A 15,076-nucleotide genomic window follows, 5' to 3' on the forward strand; every position below is an offset into this window, starting at 1 on the left:
ACCATGGAACAGAGCTTTCAGATTGCTGGTCCCTGCTGAGTTGAATTGGGTTGTCAGAAGAAGAATTTCAATATTTCCCAGCAAAGGGAATGGTATGTTCCAGAGGGAGGCTGCCCAATTTTCCACCATGCGCTGCATCAACAGTATGTCCAGACACAAGAATAAAAAATCCTGCCCCAGACAGTAATTAATAAACATCAAATCCAAATAATAAATGGAAATCTGAGCCTTGTGTGCCAGGATTCGGAATGGGATTATGCAAAAAGATGGTCAAGTTTTATTCGTACCCTTTGCCGATGTAACGGATGAGTCTCCCCTCTGTCCTTTTGCACCTCTTCCTCCTGGTACGCCTGGATGACCCTAAAAGTCAAAATGAAAGGTCAGCATGCCCCATCTACAGACAGTCAACTTTCGTGTCACACTGAAGATACAGTGAGAGTCTACCCTAACGTGTTCTCCAGCTGACTGGTGGGTTCACAGGTACACATGTGAAAATACTGTGCATACAGTTTAATATTTTCCACTGATTACAGACTAACTCAAAGAGAAATAAATTCACTGGAGGCTTCCGCTCTCGCTTTTCAGAAATTCTCTCTGCTTGCCCTCATAATCTGCAGGCAGTTAACTTCAGGGCTTACTTCAACAATATGGACCTGTCACCTTCACCATGTCACACATTCCTGCTCCCTGACCTAAAACTGTTCTCAAGCGAAAAAAAAACATTACTTAGCTTTACAAGTGATGACACTGGAGTCTTAAGAGCAATGATGCTGATTTTTACTGATTAGTGTCATTTGTTAATCCAGTTCTGGAATGAGAAATTTCGAAGAGGTGTTCAACACAGTCAAACAGTCCATTCGTGCTTTCTCCACCACAACAGCAACAGAGGTTTCTTTGTTGGGAGTATCGAGCAGAGACGAATCTAATCCGGAAAGAGGATCGGGTCTTCTGATTAGAAAGCTTTAGGGGCTTAACAAATCATGGGGGGAGAAGGCTAAGAAGAAAAGTTAGATCATGCTGCACTACATCCTAACCTTCATTCATTTATTGGGCAATTCAAGGGATGTATATTTGACAGCTTTGCCCCATTACTCTGAACTTTACTATGCACTCGCTCTGCCAAAATGGAGATACAGCCCACGACGTTCCGCTCCCGTTCGCATTGGGCTGGTTCAACGGCGGGAGCTGAAAATATTGCAGGAAGTGTATAAAGTTGCCTTTCGCATCGGAGTGTAAGCTTGCACTGATTGTCCCCTACCCCCGTCAATGACAGGCCACAATTCCCAACGTTCAACTCCGAGTACATCATTCTCGTACATTTACATATCATTCGGAGAGCTGTACGTCAGAATCATTCCCCCGTCCCACCCCGTCAAGAGCTCCAGCCATGACGACGTGATGACAGAGGGGCGTGAAGCCCGACTGGTCTCGGAAGGCATGCACCTGGAGAGCAGACCTTCCGGGAGGAGGGTTCAGCTGAGAGCAGCGCTCTGGGGGAAGAGGACCATGCCTGCATACTGCCCCAACACGATACCCTGGCACCTGGCCGGCACTATATAGGCACTATCCAACACTGCTTGATGCTTGGGTAATGTCAGGGGGTCTGGTTGGGGTGGTGTATTTGGATTAACTGGTTTGTCCATTGTGCGCTCGGACAGGATTTCAAAATGGTGACCAGATCATCAACTGTCTAAGTCAATGGCAGGGTGGGCTAATGAGAGGTCTATACGTCAGCGACACATCATGGGACCCGCGACGTGAAGTATTTTTTCAAAGTTCCGCACTATCTGGCGGAAAAGCCGCCATTGCTGCTGCGGCTCCAACGCTGCTTTTCCCGCCCGACATCAGCCTGTGCCAATATTGGGGAAATTCCCGGCCATGGTGAGCACTTTCCAGCTTTTTGATTTTATCTCTCTTTCTTATTGCTCACCTTTACAGCCAGTCAGTTCCAGTGATGATAATTAATTCATAGAATCATATAATTTACAGTGCAGAAGGAGGCCATTTGTCGCATTGAGTCTGCACCGGCTCTTGGAAAGAGCACCCTACCCAAACTCACACCTCCACCCTATCCCCGTAACCCAGTCACAATTGTCACGGTCACTTTACTAAGGACAGGCCCCGTTTATAATAACAAGATTCAGCCAAGTTGTTTGCTTCTATTTAATAGCTGTGACAAGCATATTTTAAAAATTCAGAAACAGCGATTCACAAACTGTTCATTCACCGAACTTGACAGTGAGATCCTGTGATGGTTCGATGAATATGTGAATTGGTTGATGTGATATCGAGCCAGGTTCTGGGTTTCGTCCCTGATCTAAACCAACGCAGCAGGTCTCATCTGGGTAACAGGTTAGGGGACTTACAACTGGCCCTGGGTGACAGAGCAGTCCAGAGTGGGACAAGGGTACACAACCTTCAAATAGAGGAGGTGACTTTGTTGGGTTGTTGCCAGAGGATCTCCTTCATAAAAGATAGTGTCATTGCGTGGAATGGATGGTCCTATGGAGGCTAAATAAAGCCTACTTGGAAAATACAGATGACTCTTCGGCTGCAAACTGGTGAAGGAGATTCTCTCTGCCTTTGGGAGAATAAGGAAACCCAGGAGAGGCCATGAAGGAGCACGCGGTAGATTCCATCGCTTATTTTTGTTCTGTGCTTTCTCATGTTTTTTTTAATGGAATGATCATTGCAGCAAAAATCTACAACCAGAAAAACGTTACAGTAAGCGACTTACTGAAGGACCTTGACGCCCTGGGGGACCTGGTGGTCCTGGATTTCCGCATTGGCCTTTACCACTATTGAAACCAGGCATTCCTGGTTTGCCAGGAGGACCAGGAGGGCCTTGGAATCCATTTCCAGTAATCACCCCATTGCAGGCACAGTCCCCTGGCTCACCTGACAAAAGGAAACACAATCATGCAAATGAGGTCTTATAAGAACCGACTGTTGAAATCATGAGTAACTACAGCAAAATGGAAGTCTTAAGTCTCATTCTAGGATTTAGGCCCTGAATGAAGGTCTGGACAGTTCCAGTGGAAAGCCGCAAAGAGATGTGAAGGATGGCATTGCAACATTTACTGTGTCGCAACAATGACGATGAGCAGCTGAAAGAGGGCCAATTGCCAGGCTAAGCCCTCACATAAAGTTGCAGCAATAGGCACACATCAGCAGGTAAACATGTAAAAAGGTCTTGTGACACACTTCTTCCAAGGGCTGTATATGTCAAACCACGACAAAATGGTTGCTTACCCAGGCAAGGCTGCAGGTCCGGCTTTGGCAGTTACCTTGTTCGCTGAGAAACTGTGACGTTGGATGGTATTTACTGCCCTCTCTTGAGGTGAGTTCAGAGGCAAGGGGGCATTTAATCGATCGGGGGCGAGGATCCCAGGTGGGGACCTGGCCACATTCCCGCCTCTGCCCAGTAAAGACCGGGATGGCATGGCACATGAATGGCCTTCCCGTTTAGAAACCATTTGCCCATTTTGCCACCACTAGTATTAAACCAGCAGTGGACGGGTAACCCATCATGCAAACCCTGCAGGGGGGTGGCATGGTGGCGCAGTGGTTAACTCTGCTGCCTCCCGGTGCTGAGGACCTGGGTTCGATCCTGGCCCCAGGTCACTGACCGTGTGTTTTCACATTCTCCCCGGGTCTGCATGGGCCTCAACCCTACAACCCAAAATATGTGCAGGATAGGCGAATTAGCGATGCTAAATTGCCCCTTAATTGGAAAGAAAATGCAAATCCTGTCGTGTTCATCTGCAAGATCCTTGGCAGGAGCTCTCATTTTCGGTACTCAGTTCCATTGTGAGCCACCACCCCTGTCACTTCTTGTCACTCCCCTGCAACCCAAGTTAGTGACCCCTTGTCCCAAGATCTCCATCCTGCCCTCACTTGCCTGTGGCCTGGAGTCCCTCACTGGTGCTGTGCTGATGGTGGTGCATCATCCCAACATCCACCATTACTCCCCTGGTATTGCTGATGGCACTGAGGGGTTGCCAGCTTCCAATTGGGGCTGGTTTAGCACACTGGGCTAAATCGCTGGCTTTGAAAGCAGACCAAGGCAGGCCAGCAGCACGGTTCAATTCCCATACCAGTCTCCCCGAACAGGCGCCGGAATGTGGCGACTAGGGGCTTTACACAGTAACTTCATTGAAGCCTATTCGTGACAATAAGCGATTTTCATTTTTTTCATTTTAATTGGCTGGCAGCTCTCGGGGAGGGGAGGGGGGGGGGGGTGGGGGAAGGAAAGTCTACCTTGAGGGTCCTTGATCCTGGGGAAGACCCATCAGTGCCCATTTAAGTTCCTGACAGGCACTTCATATGTTGCGCCTTCCCCAATGGAGGTGAGGCGGAACTCCTGCTGGTCCTCGAGCGGTTGGTTGAGACCCCGTGGTCTGAATTAAATTTCACTCATTGTGTAGCTATGTCATGCACAGGGCATGCTTAACCATGCACGAGACGGCGGCTTGATCTGTAACCAGCTGGCACCACCAGAGATACTTCCAGATTCAAATTTCACCATTTGCCGTGGTGCGATTTGAACCCGGGGTCTCTGGACTACTAGCCCAGTGACAATACCACCATGACACCATCTCCCGCTGACTGCATGCAAATGGACTCCATTACAGCTGTGAGTGCACTTCTGAAGTTCTTGTCTATGGAAGCTGCCTTGGGATATGAGAATGTGTAGAAGGTATTAGGAGAAAGTCAAAATCACTGAAAAAAACAAATGAACTCAAAGGAAAGGAAGGTCCAATACATTGACTCACCTTTAATTCCTTCACTTCCTCTGAATCCTGGTGGTCCAGTAGGTCCAGGCAACCCTGGGGATCCAACGAGTCCATTGGCCCCTGTCCAAAAATCTAAGGAACCTGCTTTAAAAAAAAAACATTAAGTATAGTATTGCACCTTGAGCAGAGGGAAATGTAGAGGGGCTTTGTTTTACAGTTTCTTGCTATCTTATTGTTTTAATTCAAAACGTTAATGCTATAAAATTGCGGTTAATGATCAAAATGTGATGACAAGGGTGAGATGCAAAATCACAGGTGTTTCCAGCTGTGCAGCAGCCCAGACGGTATTGCACAGGTCGCTCACAAGATGTCCACTTTAAGATACTGCACATACGCACAAAAATATTTCTAGGTGCCACGCATGCAAACGAACAGGCCACAAACAACAAAAATAATTTAGAGAGGACAGTGGTTGAGTCTGTCACCTATATTGCCACTTCATTACAGGGCTGGGGGAGAGTTTTGCTTCCACTTCAATCTGGGACTTGAAACTGCATATGCCCATTCTGGGCAAGAAATTCCACAGCGCTCTCTGAAGAAGAGGAGGTTGTCTTCCCTCTGGTGACCGGGCTGATAGTTAATTATTCCTCGTCTGGTACCACTACATTATCTGGTCATTATTCCCGTTACAGTTTGTGGGATCTTGCTGTGCACAAACTGGCTGTCGCTTTTCCAACAGCACAGCGGTGACTCGACTTCAAACAAACTTTGTTTGTTGCAAATCGCTTGGGCCCATCCCGATGATGTGCGAATTGCGATAGAAATGCACGTTCCTTTTCTTCTTTTGTTGTGAGCTTCTCCAGAGTAAAACATTTTCGAGCCCTGTGCATTGTTCAGTAATTTTGCCCACAAACTGCCTCACCAAAATGAATGAGATTTTCCCTTTGCAGCAGAGGCAGTTGCTCTTTGCTGTCTGATATGCTCCTTAAACCATCTGACCTGTCCAATAGATCGCAAGCGTATAAATACATGCTCACTAGATAAACTACCTTGGAGTAAGTCGTTAGGCATATGTGAACTCGTTTCTCACATTTACATGAGACACACGTTCTGTGATTGGGTCAACAAAGTCATAGATTTTATCAAAAGTTAAAGATGAATTGTATAAGGAAGCAAATTCCTTCTTGGTAATATTGCCGGAGTCATTATTCATAGCAATATTTCAAGCCAGTTGATAGCTTTGTGATTCCCATTAGTCACACAGGCCTATCACAGGCTAGAAATCAAATTCGTTGGACGAACATTGATAAGAATACAACACAAAGGACTTCCAGTGGCAGCATGCAGGAGTGGGTAACACATACGTCGTGGTTTTTTTGGACTTTATTGCCCGGTTCCCGGGATAATTTGGTGGACAAACCCGACCCATCTAATTGTATAAGGCATTTTCGACGAAAGCATGTTGAATGTTACAGAAAAGGCTGCCAGAAAGAAGAGTACGAGTGGTAGTTCTTCGACGGAGCCAGAGAGAGTGGGAAGCTGATTGGGAGGGAAGATGGCGGAGATGACCTTGACGGGTATGGCTACTGCTATCACAGTGGGAAATGTTGACTGGGGTAATGGCACAGGGATTCGAAAAACAACTTGAGAAACATTTTGAAAGGCAAGAAACGGAGATGATGGAGACCCTCAAAAGGTCTATTGAGGAAACGCTTGGTAGTTGCTATGAGAGATGTTGAGAAAAACCTTGGAGGCCGTGAAAGAACGTGGAGAAGTGCTGAAGGATGTCGAGGGATCTTGTCACGGCGTGGAGTCAAATGACCTTGTTGAAAGCCTAGATGCTGCTGGTGGAGGAGAGAAACACGAGACTGAAGGTGAAAGCTCGAGGACCTGGAGAACAAGTCGAAGAGGCATCACCTCAGGATCATGGGACAGAGCTAGCAAAAAGGCACATGCCCATTAACAGTTAGGTCTTAGCTAGTGAAGGGGATGAGGTGGAGAGGGGGGTTGCAGCCTGTTGTCCCTGTTTAGATAGGTTTTGATGAGCCTAGCCTATTTGTTTGGTGGGGGGAAGGGGGTTGGTGAAGAGGCAGTATTATTCTTTGGTAGGTAGTTTGCAGGTTTTTAGTTAGAGGGAGGGTAAAGGCAGAGTGGTGACAGTGAGCAGAGGCATGATCTAATCGAATGGGAACAGAGTCCCGTAAGGAGTGTGTTTAGCTGGCTGTGCCCCGGCACTCACAATGCTGAGAAACACCACGCTAGCTACCGGGACGCTTGTTCTATTTGGGGCCTCAGCCAGAAACGCCCCGTCGAGGCTGCACTTCCCGTCTCCTGCACTGACGAGCTCCGCTTGCCTGAACGCTTCAATGCAGGAGGCGTCCCGATCTCTCGACCCTCCGCTGCAGCCCCTCCAATCCGCTGGGAGCCCTCCAGAGTGCCATTAAATCTGCTCCCCGTTTGTGGAGACCAGCGCTGAATGGCACTCACCCAAGATCTCCAAGGCGAAGGGTTAAGATCACAACACCTTGGAAAACATATCGGAGTGAGACTAGCTGTCTCACTCTAATGTGCAAATTTGCAAAGTAGAGTACTCGCCCACCATGTGTGGATCCAGACATCTGGAAATTTGCAGCTTTGCGAAACGGACATTCCCCCATGGCACCTCCAACATCTCTAAAGGAGAGGGCACTTTCGCTTGCAGGGGCGGAGGGAGGTTTTTTTTATGGACGGATTTTGTCAGAAGATTCAGTATCAGAGGAGGGGGTTAAGGCTAAGTGAGAGGGGGAGTTGGGCCCATATTGGATGATAAGGTATGGAATGAGGCCCTTCACAGTGTAAACTCCACGACCTTGTTCATGAGGCTTGGTTTGATCCAACTTAGGTAGTTTTCAGGGCGCACCTGACCAAGACAAGAATGAGTCGCTTCTTTGTAGGGGTTGAGGGCAGGTGTGAGATAGGAGGTCTGGCAAACCACTCGCACATGTCCCGGTCTTGTCCCAGGTTTGTGGGGCTCTGAGTCTCCTTCTTTAGCACCATGTCGCCTATTCTGAAGATTGAGTTGTCCTTTAGTGGCCATATTTGGGGGCTTCAGACTAGCCGGAGCTGCAGACTGGCACGGGGGCCGACGTCCTGACCATCACTTCGCTGATTGCCCGGAGGCGAGTACTGCTGGGGCAGAGATCTCCATCTCCATCCTGTGCCTGGGTGTGGCTGGGGATCTGATGGAATTCTCATCCCTTGAGAAAGTTAGGTAAACCGTGAGAGGAGCAACTGAGGTGTTCTATCGGAGAATGCAACCTTTTATTGTTTATTTCAAGGAATTGGTCACATTTTGTTTTAAAGAGAGAAGGGGGAATGGAGGGGGGGGGGGGGATAGTGTGGGGGGGGGGGGGGGGGGGGGTTGTTCCATTTTTCCGTTTTTTCTGGTTGATATATGTAAATTTTTATTTTTTTCTATTTTGTATTTTATAAATTGAAAAATGTCAATAAAAATATTTTTAAAAAAAGATTAAAGAATAAATTCAGAACTAGCACCATAATGACAGAATATTAGCATAACACATTTGCTCACAATGTTCTGCGTTGCTCACATTTCCGGGTCCTTACACCGTAAACAGGGTCTAACGGTATTCTCCTCTCCTCTTTTTTCATTTCCATCGATCACTTGTCTACAGCCTTAATCTTGACAAAAGCTTTCAGTAAAAAAAAAGGATTTTGTCTCTGCAGCTTTTCTGTCCTCCTGTTTGCTCCTGGTTGTGCTGAATCAGTAGCCCTGTTGCAGCAACAGCAGAATTGTCTCTCCTCGCAGGGGTGGAATTCCCACTTACCGGGAGCTCACTCTACACCTTTAGTGACCCCACAAAGCAGGACAATGGGTCAGGCTATTGTTGGGGGTCAAGGGGGCAATCTTTCCTTCTCTGGATCTCAAAGCAGTCAGATTCCTCCAAACGCAAACTTGCTGGAACCCGACCAATGCTTCTTGATTAATGTTGTCCTATCTCTGCCCCCATTTCAGCCTTGGCGGCAGCCTGCTCAATGGTCTTGACCTTTCTAGGTTTCTCAATGAGCAAAGAAAAGGAGAGCATTTGTCAATGCTGCGTTCAGCCAGCCATCAAGCTGCACAGGAGTTGCCCAGGATAACTCCCTCACAGAGTTCCCTTGCTCGGTGGGGTGGTATCTCACTGAAAAGCATGCCGGAGAGAGAGCTTGGAGATCCCAAACCAAGGTACCATGAACTGATCCCCAAAACTAAGCCGTTATCTAATTAGCGTCTATTGCTCGTAATTCAACATTGGCTGATTTACCCAAAGTAGGAGATGAGAATCTCTGACCCTTTTGGCCACCAGCAGTTTTTGCTCAAAATGATCTAAAACTTTCAGATGTAAGTCAACGTATAAATTCACAACTCTTGCACAACTCTACAGCTCACAATGCTGTCTTACATACCTGGTGGACCAGCAGGTCCAGGTGGGCCTGGTAAACCTGGTGAGCCTGGTGGTCCCGGTTGTGAAAATATCATCTTTCCTGGAGAACCCTTTTCACCTTTAGGTCCCCCAACACCTGGGAATCCTGGCAAACCCTTGGAACCTAACCAATGGGAAGAAAAATGGAATGTTAATTGGCCGATTTGGCAAAAATCCCCCCCCCCCCGCCACCAACCCCCAACACACACACATGATTGAAAGGTTGGCTGGGATTTTCCAACCCCGCCCACCGACTGGATCATCCAGTCCTGCCGAGAGACGATGGACTTTTGGCTGGCCCACCGCATCTCCCGTACAATCTCTGCAGGCAGACAGCTCTCTATCACTGTATCCTCACTTCTAATCAATAGTCAGCATTACTAAGTTAATGTGAGGAGTCACTTCTAATTTCTTTATACGCACATACAAAATTATTAACATCCTGAATGCTAAAAGCAGAGAACTTGAGTTCAGAATTTCAATATGAAAACAAATCCCATAATATATGAATTATCTTATAGAACATAGAACACTACAGCGCAGTACGGGCCCTTCGGCCCTCGATGTTGCGCCGACCTGTGAAACCATCTGAAGCCTATCTGACCTACACTATTCCATTTTCATCCACATGTCTATCCAGTGACCACTTAAATGCCCTTAAAGTTGGCGAGTCTACTACTATTGCAGGCAGGGCGTTCCACACCCCTACTACTCTCTGAGTAAAGAAACTGCCTCTGACATCTGTCCTATATCTATCACCCCTCAATTTAAAGCTATGTCCCCTCGTGTTGGTCATCACCATCCGAGGAAAAAGACTCTCACTGTCCACCCTATCTAACCCTCCGACTATCTTATATGTCTCTATTAAGTCACCTCTCAGCCTTCTCCTCTTTAACGAAAACAACCTCAATTCCCTGAGCCTTTCCTCGTAAGACCTTCCCTCCATACCAGGCAACATCCTAGTAAATCTCCTCTGAACCCTTTCCAAAGCTTCCACATCCTTCCTATAATGTGGTGACCAGAACTGCACGCAGTACTCCAGGTGCGGCCGCACCAGAGTTATGTACAGCTGCAGCATGACCTTGTGGTTCCGAAACTCAATCCCCCTGCTTATAAAGGCTAGCACACCATATGCCTTCTTTTTTTTTTTTTTTTTTAATTTTTTTTATTGGAATTTTTTGCAGAAAATATAACAAAAAGTATAACAAAAAGCAGTAATATGCAACTAACAACCCCATAACACCCACAATTCCCCCCCATACCGTAACATCACATGTATCACATTCCCCCACCCCCCCCCAAACAAGAGAACTTAACCATAAATTAAAATTAGATAAATCAAATTTAAATAAAATAAGCTAACATAATCAACGTCCCCCCCCCCCCCCCCCCCCCACCCCCCGGGTTGCTGCTGCTACTGTCCCAGTACCCTATCGTTGAGCCAGAAAGTCGAGGAAAGGTTGCCACCGTTTAAAGAACCCTTGCACCGATCCTCTCAGGGCGAATTTAACCTTCTCAAGCTTAATAAAGCCCGCCATGTCATTGATCCAGGTCTCCACGCTTGGAGGCCTCGCGTCCTTCCACTGTAGCAAAATCCTTCGCCGGGCTACTAGGGACGCAAAGGCCAGCACACCGGCCTCTTTCGCCTCCTGCACTCCCGGCTCTACCCCAACCCCAAAGATCGCGAGTCCCCATCCTGGCTTGACCCTGGATCCCACCACCCTTGACACCGTCCTCGCCACCCCCTTCCAGAACTCCTCCAATGCCGGGCATGCCCAGAACATATGGGCATGGTTCGCTGGACTCCCCGAGCACCTGGCACACCTATCTTCACCCCCAAAGAACCTATTCATCCTCGTCCCAGTCATGTGGGCCCTATGCAGCACCTTGAATTGGATGAGGCTAAGCCGCGCACACGAGGAGGAAGAATTTACCCTCTCCAGGGCATCAGCCCATGTCCCGTCTTCGATCTGTTCCCCCAGTTCTCCCTCCCACTTCGTTTTCAGCTCCTCTACTGACGCCTCTTCCTTCTCCTGCATAAGCTTGTAGATATCGGATATCTTCCCCTCCCCGACCCAGACCCCCGAGAGCACCCTGTCACTCACCCCCTTCGCGGGGAGCGCAGGGAATCCCTCCACCTGCCGTCTAGCAAATGCCTTTACCTGCAGATATCTAAACATGCTTCCCGGCGGGAGCCCAAATTTCTCTTCCAACTCCCCCAGGCTCGCAAACCTTCCGTCGATAAACAGGTCCTTCAGCTGTCTAATGCCCGCTCTATACCATCCCCGAAATCCCCCATCCATGTTCCCCGGGACGAACCTATGGTTCCCCCTTAACGGAGCCTCCATCGAGCCCCCCACTTCTCCCCTATGTCGCCTCCACTGCCCCCAAATCTTGAGGGTAGCCGCCACCACCGGACTCGTGGTATACCTCGTGGGAGGGAGCGGCCACGGCGCCGTTACCAGGGCCCCCAGGCTTGTATCCCCACAGGACGCTCTCTCCATCCGTTTCCATGCTGCCCCCTCCCCCTCCATCACCCACTTACGCACCATCGACACGTTGGCCGCCCAGTAATACCCCGAGAGGTTGGGCAACGCCAGCCCCCCCCATCCCTACTCCGCTCCAAGAAGACCCTCTTCACCCTCGGGGTGCCATGCGCCCAAACAAATCCCATGATGCTGCTGGTCACCCTTTTAAAAAAGGCCCTAGGGATAAAGATGGGCAAGCACTGGAAGAGGAACAAGAACCTCGGGAGAACGGTCATTTTGACGGATTGCACTCTGCCCGCCAGCGATAGCTGCACCATGTCCCACCTTTTAAATTCCTCCTCCATCTGTTCCACTAGTCTGGTGAAGTTAAGCTTATGAAGAGCCCCCAACTCCTGGCCACCTGCACCCCCAGGTACCTGAAACTCTTCACTGCCCTCCTGAAGGGGAGCCTCCCAATTCCCTCCTCCTGATCTCCCGGGTGCACTACAAATACCTCGCTCTTTCCTAAGTTCAGCTTATAGCCCGAGAAGCCCCCAAATTCCGCTAACAGTTCCATCACCCCCGGCATTCCCCCCTCTGGGTCCGCCACATATAACAGCAGGTCGTCTGCATACAGCAATACCCGGTGCTCCTCCCCCCCCCACACCAGACCCCTCCACTTCCCTGACTCCCTCAACGCCATGGCCAGCGGTTCAATCACCAGGGGGGACAGGGGACACCCCTGCCTGGTCCCACGATAAAGCCTAAAATACTCCGATCACCATATGCCTTCTTAACATCCCTATTAACCTGGGTGGCAACTTTCAGGGATTTATGTACCTGGATGCCGAGATCTCTCTGTTCATCTACACTACCAAGAATCTTGCCATTAGCCCAGTACTCTGCATTCCTGTTACTCCTTCCAAAGTGAACCACCTCACACTTTTCCGCATTAAACTCCATCTGCCACCTCTCAGCCCAGCTCTGCAGCTTATCTATGTACCTCTGTATCCTATAACATCCTTCAGCACTATCCACAACTCCACCGACCTTCGTGTCATCTGCAAATTTACTAACCCATCCTTCTACACCCTCTTCCAGGTCATTTATAAAAATGACAAACAGCAGTGGCCCCAAAACAGATCCTTGCGGTACACCACTAGTAACTGAACTCCAGGATGAACATTTGCCATCAACCACCACCCTCTGTCTTCTTTCAGCTAGCCAATTACTGATCCAAACTGATCTTGAGGCAATGAGATTCGGATCTTGCACGCAGTTGGAAAAAGGGAGGGGTGGTGCAGACCCGATGGGCTGAATGGCCTGCTTCTGCACTGTAATAGATACTATGGCTTCCATAGATTCTACGGAAATGAAAACTTTCACAACAAACATATGTGGTCGCATCTTTCTACCTACGAACTGGGAGTTCATTGCCGCTCGTACAAAAATCTGGATGGATTGGGAAAGGAATTGGAATATATCAGGGAACCAGCGAGAAACAATAAGTCATGCAAAGCAAACTCAAGGTACATCTCGGTAAATATGCGGAGCTAGAATCAAAGAGCCAGCATGTTTTCAGTATCGCCCCAAGAAAGTGCCAAAATGATTGATCTCTACAGTAGAACAAATGTAAAGCTATGGCTAGGTCCAACACCTTGACCCTGGAGTGGAAGAACACTTCAAAACACCGACCAAAGAAGCAAGACTCCAATAATTTTGAAATGAGCAACGGTCTGAAGCTACATTTATGCTGTGTCCACATCTCCTGATGCACGGGTCTCAAACAGTTGGAAGCATCTGGCCAGATGTGCACAGGGTGGTAGCTGGTAGAATGCAGATTAAAATGAGTCTTTTTGCCCATCAGCTTCGGTGAAATGGGCAAGCTAGTTTTGGTGTTGTCATTAGCTGTGAAAGCATGATGCTGAGTGTCCTTCATGATGAAAAACATAAAAGCAAAATCGCGTCCAAGAATCAATTATGTGAACAATTTTAGTTTAGACAGGCAGCATGGTCGGCGCAGGCTTGGAGGGCCGAAGGGCCTGTTCCTGTGCTGTACATTTCTTTGTTCTTTGTTAACACAGGGTAAGTTCTCAATCAGAAGATACGGAGCAGATGGCCTGATATGTCTACTGTGCCATTTGGTAGGATCATGGGTAATCGTTGACCTCCGCACCCTGGGTGGGAATCGCCCAGTGCCGGCGTCAATACCGCCATCGCCGTGTCCCGAATTATCCACCCACCCCGAGATTCAGCAGGGGCGGGAATCGTGCCGCGGCGGTCGGCGGGCCCTCCGTGGCGATTCTCCGTGGGGGGGGGGTGGTGTCGCAGAATCCTGCCCCAGATTTTAACTTATGGTTGGCATAACCAAGGCTGATCACAGCAGGCGCCATTATTTGGAAGTTAGTCTGTGTTCTGAGTTTACCAATTAACATTATACTTTAACTAATGAAAATCCTGAAATAACATTTTTGATTGGGTATGATTTCTGACTAGAGGCATCAGGGAAGAAACCTGCTGTGGCTCGAAAATGAAGCTACTGGTCATTCACATGATAATTCAACACGGTAAGAATGAAAGCTGTTGCCGTTTAACACCCACAAAACGTACCCTGAGTGTGTGCTGGAGAGCCCGAATGTCCAGGTAATCCTGGTGAGCCTTGAAAACCTCGGACTCCTGGAAGGCCTGGCGGTCCTGGTAAGCCAGGGTCCCCAGGAGGACCTGCAATTGGAAAACAAGGTAAAGGTTTATGGTCATACCCCAGAGCAGCCAGAGGGCAGCTGAAATCTCAAGTGAGTTTTACATACCTCATCCCTATAAAACACATGATACAAATGAGGTGATATAATTTCGAGGTCTCTGAAAAAACATTATGATTTGTTCTAATAGAAAGATTTCTCCTGTGAAATAAGGGAGTGCTGATTAACAATTGCAGGCCCACTGCAATACAGAATTTCCACGTTTCTACCTGCCTGCAACAATGTTTCCCTCATAAGAACATAATAAGAACTAGGAGCAGGAGTAGGCCATCTGGCCCCTCGAGCCTGCTCCGCCATTCAATGAGATCATGGCTGATCTTTTGTGGACTCAGCTCCACTTTCCCACCTGAACACCATAACCCTTAATCCCTCTAAAAACTATCTATCTTTATCTTGAAAACATTTAATGAAGGAGCCTCAACTGCTTTACTGGGCAGGGAATTCATCAGATTCACAACACTTTGGGTGAAGAAGTTCATCCTAAGCTCAGTCCTAAATCTACTTCCCGTTATTTTGAGGCTATGCCCCCTAGTCCTACTTCCACCCGCCAGTGGACTCGAGGCACTGACCCCTGTTGGGATATAGTTGAATGGACAGCAGTCCATGCTCTCCAATCCCTTACACATGGAACTTATGTCAATGGACTGCAG

General features: G+C 48.3%; 1 protein-coding gene across 1 annotated transcript in view; it reads right to left on the minus strand.

The window, feature by feature from the left end:
- Window positions 1-15,076, minus strand: part of LOC119951333 (collagen alpha-6(IV) chain-like) — a 424,187-nt gene that overhangs the window by 104,378 nt on the left and 304,733 nt on the right. Inside the window, 5 exon segments of the mRNA XM_038774449.1 lie at window positions 288-360; window positions 2,738-2,898; window positions 4,776-4,880; window positions 9,183-9,323; window positions 14,278-14,388. Coding sequence (XP_038630377.1) covers window positions 288-360; window positions 2,738-2,898; window positions 4,776-4,880; window positions 9,183-9,323; window positions 14,278-14,388 — 591 coding nt within the window.

The sequence above is a fragment of the Scyliorhinus canicula genome, chromosome 17, assembly GCF_902713615.1.
Source record: "Scyliorhinus canicula chromosome 17, sScyCan1.1, whole genome shotgun sequence".
NCBI classification, from domain to species: domain Eukaryota; kingdom Metazoa; phylum Chordata; class Chondrichthyes; order Carcharhiniformes; family Scyliorhinidae; genus Scyliorhinus; species Scyliorhinus canicula.